Below are 3046 nucleotides of genomic sequence, written 5' to 3' on the forward strand. Positions count from 1 at the left end.
AGACTAGTTAAGACCAACGGACCAATCAAGGAGGAACCGAAGTCCCGAAGGGATCGGGTCCCCGGGTCCGATATCTCGGGTCCTCTGAAAGCACGTATATAAGGCCTCCCGGCCTTCTTCTATACCGGACTCTTCAGCAAGCAATAGTTTCTAAAACCAATCAGTACCTTTTGGCTACTACGACCGTTGTTCTATCCTTATCCCAGCGATATACTCCTGTGCTGGTAATGGTTCGTCACACAGACCAGCACTACCGTTTATCATCATTCATTGCTCGTTGAGATGACTCTCTCTCTGAATTTGGCTGGGTTAGAAAACATGGAGTGCCCGGTTGAAATCAGGATGTTGTTGAATGAGATATATGCTTATCTTCATTGCTGCATATACTGCTGAGTGGCTGGTAGCATGGTAATAATTTCTGCGGAGGAGTGAAGGTCGGTCCTGTGATCGCCAAGATAACAGAAGATAATGTGATTCTTGGACGTGGTTGCAGCCGTGCTACTTGCGGCATCTTTTATGGTTACGCCTCATCTTCTCGATCTAGCTAGCCTGGCTCTGAGCAAGAATACCAAGCAAAGTATTCTCCAGCCTCCTGTGGGAGCTGGTGCGTATTGCAACGTTTGCCCACTCGCCCACTCACTGTGTTTCTCCACCACCTTGGGAGCTGATATGGATTGCAGCCAATGGAATCCTTAATTCAGCAAAATCCTACTGGCACGATACATGAAATTACGTGCCAACTAACACTGAATCTGGGCTGTAACCGCATGGCTGTGTGCTTGCTGTTAGTCCCTGATGTACCGAAAGGACTCTAGCAAAGCAAGCACGAATGTGACCTCAGAGGTGACCGAAGCACACAGTTTGAAAGGAAGGAGGTTATCTTCACTATTATTGACCGCTTTATGCAATGGCAGCCTCGGAAGACTTTTTTTTTGAGGAGGGGTAACTAGGTAGGTGACGAGAGCTCCTATAAATTGGGCCGCTGGCACGCGAAAACATTAAACATCGACTTTAGCCAACCTCTGCAGTTCACCAACCAATCTTTCCACCCTTTCAATATCCATCCGCGACGATGAGTTCCCCTTTCAAAAAGGCACAGTCACCAGCATCTGAGCCGAAGTCTCCAAAGGGAAAGGAGAAGTCGCCCATGCCTGCTCCCACGTCTCCAGTGGGCGATGAGTCTTCGGAGCCTGTTGGCCTTTTGTCCGGTGCCCATTGGGGCCAGCAGGTTCGTTTCGTCTATACATCCTCTTTTCGGTTTCCACGAGGCGTTTGTTAGGCAGTAGTGACATTGGTGGCATCTGCATCCGACAGACGCTGGCCCACTGCCCTACATAACGACGGTTGTCTCTCACTTTGTCCGACGACGCTCTTCGTGAGCTAGATTGAGCAGTATCGAACGAGACATCCATGATCACAGCGTTTTCATCCATCATTTTGAGAATGGCGGATTCTAACAAAAAGTCTTTTACACGTACAGGAGGTGGATGAGGACAATGACTTGACCCTGGGAAGTGACACCGAAAGTTCGACCGCCTCGATCTCTTCCAGCATTTTGCACTACCGTAATGTCTTGGGACGAACCTACCACAGCGATTCTGTGACTGACACGGAGTATTGGTACGTCTGAATTGGAAAGCATGAGCAAGACGAGTGCTGTACCCGTTGATGTTGTGGAGCTGAACTAACTACTGGTCCATGTGCACCACTCAGGGGCCCTAATGATGCCAAGGCAAATGAGTTGTTGGATATCATGCACGCTGCTATGGTTATGTTGTTCGATGGAAAGCTGTATACGTCCCCGCTCGATGAGAAGGAGATTGAGAATGCTATTGATATCGGTACTGGCACTGGTAAGCTGATCAACCTGGACCGCCATTTCAATCCTTTACTCAAACTTACTGACTCTATTTACGTGCAGGAATCTGGGCCATGTAAGACTGACCTGTCAGATTCCTAGGTCGATCTTCGGTCGCTAACATCTATTTTTTTATAAAACAGTGACTTCGCGGACGATCATCCCAATTGCAACGTAATTGGCACCGACATTTCCCCTATTCAACCTACCTGGTTACCTCCAAACGCCTGCTTCGAGATCAATGACGCAACTAAGGAGTGGACCTATCAAGAGAACTACTTCGACTTCATTCACATTCGCTGGCTTACTGGCGTCATCAAGGATTGGGATTCCCTTTATAAGGAGGCCTACCGGTGCTGCAAGCCGGGCGGTTGGATTGAGCAACTTGACTGCGATGCTGAAAATCTTTGCTTTGATGGAACGATGCCTAATGATTCCGCCATGGCCCAGTGGGGTCCAATTTGGAAAGAGGTTGGGAGGAAGACCGGGCTCGAATTCAACGTGGTTTCTTCAAACACGATGGAAAAGGGATTGAAGAATGCTGGGTTCACCAACATTATTTCCGAAGATTACTATGTAAGACTTTCCTTATCCGTGAGCCCTTGAGATGAGCTGAAGCTGACCCCGAGATCTAGGTTCCCCTTGCGCCCTGGTCTGATGACCCGAAGATGAAGCAGCTGGGTCTCTACCAGTCTGCAGCGCTGACACATGACATTGAGGGCTTCCTGGTTTATTTCATGTCCAACTACCTGGGGTGGACCCCGAAGGAAATCACGAACTACGCCGCTACTGTTCGTCGAGAGTTCAGAGAAGCCAAGATTCATTCTAACATTAGATGGCGGATGGTGAGGGCGCAAAAGCCGTTGGATGGTTAAGGTGGATCACCGACAGGAGGCCATGCCAAACGGTGGTTGTTGTTGTTGCTACAGTCAGATCTCCAATTAACGATCAAGTCGGTCATGCCAGTTCTGATCGTTAATCCCATAATATCGTTAATCTGGGATGTGGGTCATTTCTACACGAAACAAGGCGGAGAATATTGGGAAAACTCGGAACATGGTCGCATTGTACCGAATGACAGTTTTCTATATTATTTGGCTTTAAAGTGTTATTAAAGTACAAATCTAGAGTGGCCTGTTTGATTCTTGTCTTCTCTTTCAACTGCTGTTGAACTAAGACCTTCTGTCG

The 3046-nt window shown here is 48.1% G+C and overlaps 1 protein-coding gene across 1 annotated transcript; it reads left to right on the forward strand.

The window, feature by feature from the left end:
- The first annotated feature begins 1016 nt into the window (after positions 1-1016).
- Positions 1017-2779, forward strand: SMAC4_09744 (uncharacterized protein). Its single transcript, XM_003343452.2, has 6 exons — positions 1017-1228; positions 1481-1620; positions 1714-1853; positions 1922-1934; positions 2002-2434; positions 2494-2779. The coding sequence occupies exons 1-6, from the start codon at positions 1073-1075 to the stop codon at positions 2731-2733; spliced, it is 1122 nt and encodes a 373-aa protein (XP_003343500.1). The 5' UTR covers positions 1017-1072; the 3' UTR covers positions 2734-2779.
- Positions 2780-3046: the final 267 nt, after the last annotated feature.

This window comes from Sordaria macrospora, chromosome 2 (genome assembly GCF_033870435.1).
Source record: "Sordaria macrospora chromosome 2, complete sequence".
Lineage (NCBI taxonomy): Eukaryota > Fungi > Ascomycota > Sordariomycetes > Sordariales > Sordariaceae > Sordaria > Sordaria macrospora.

Excerpts from the sequence above, each read along its gene's own strand:
- SMAC4_09744 (XM_003343452.2), top strand. The coding sequence starts at position 1,073 with ATGAGTTCCCCTTTCAAAAAGGCACAGTCACCAGCATCTGAGCCGAAG. Across the intron at positions 1,229-1,480 it reads GTGCCCATTGGGGCCAGCAG|GAGGTGGATGAGGACAATGA; the intron begins GTTCGTTTCGTC and ends TTACACGTACAG. Across the intron at positions 2,435-2,493 it reads TTATTTCCGAAGATTACTAT|GTTCCCCTTGCGCCCTGGTC; the intron begins GTAAGACTTTCC and ends CCCGAGATCTAG.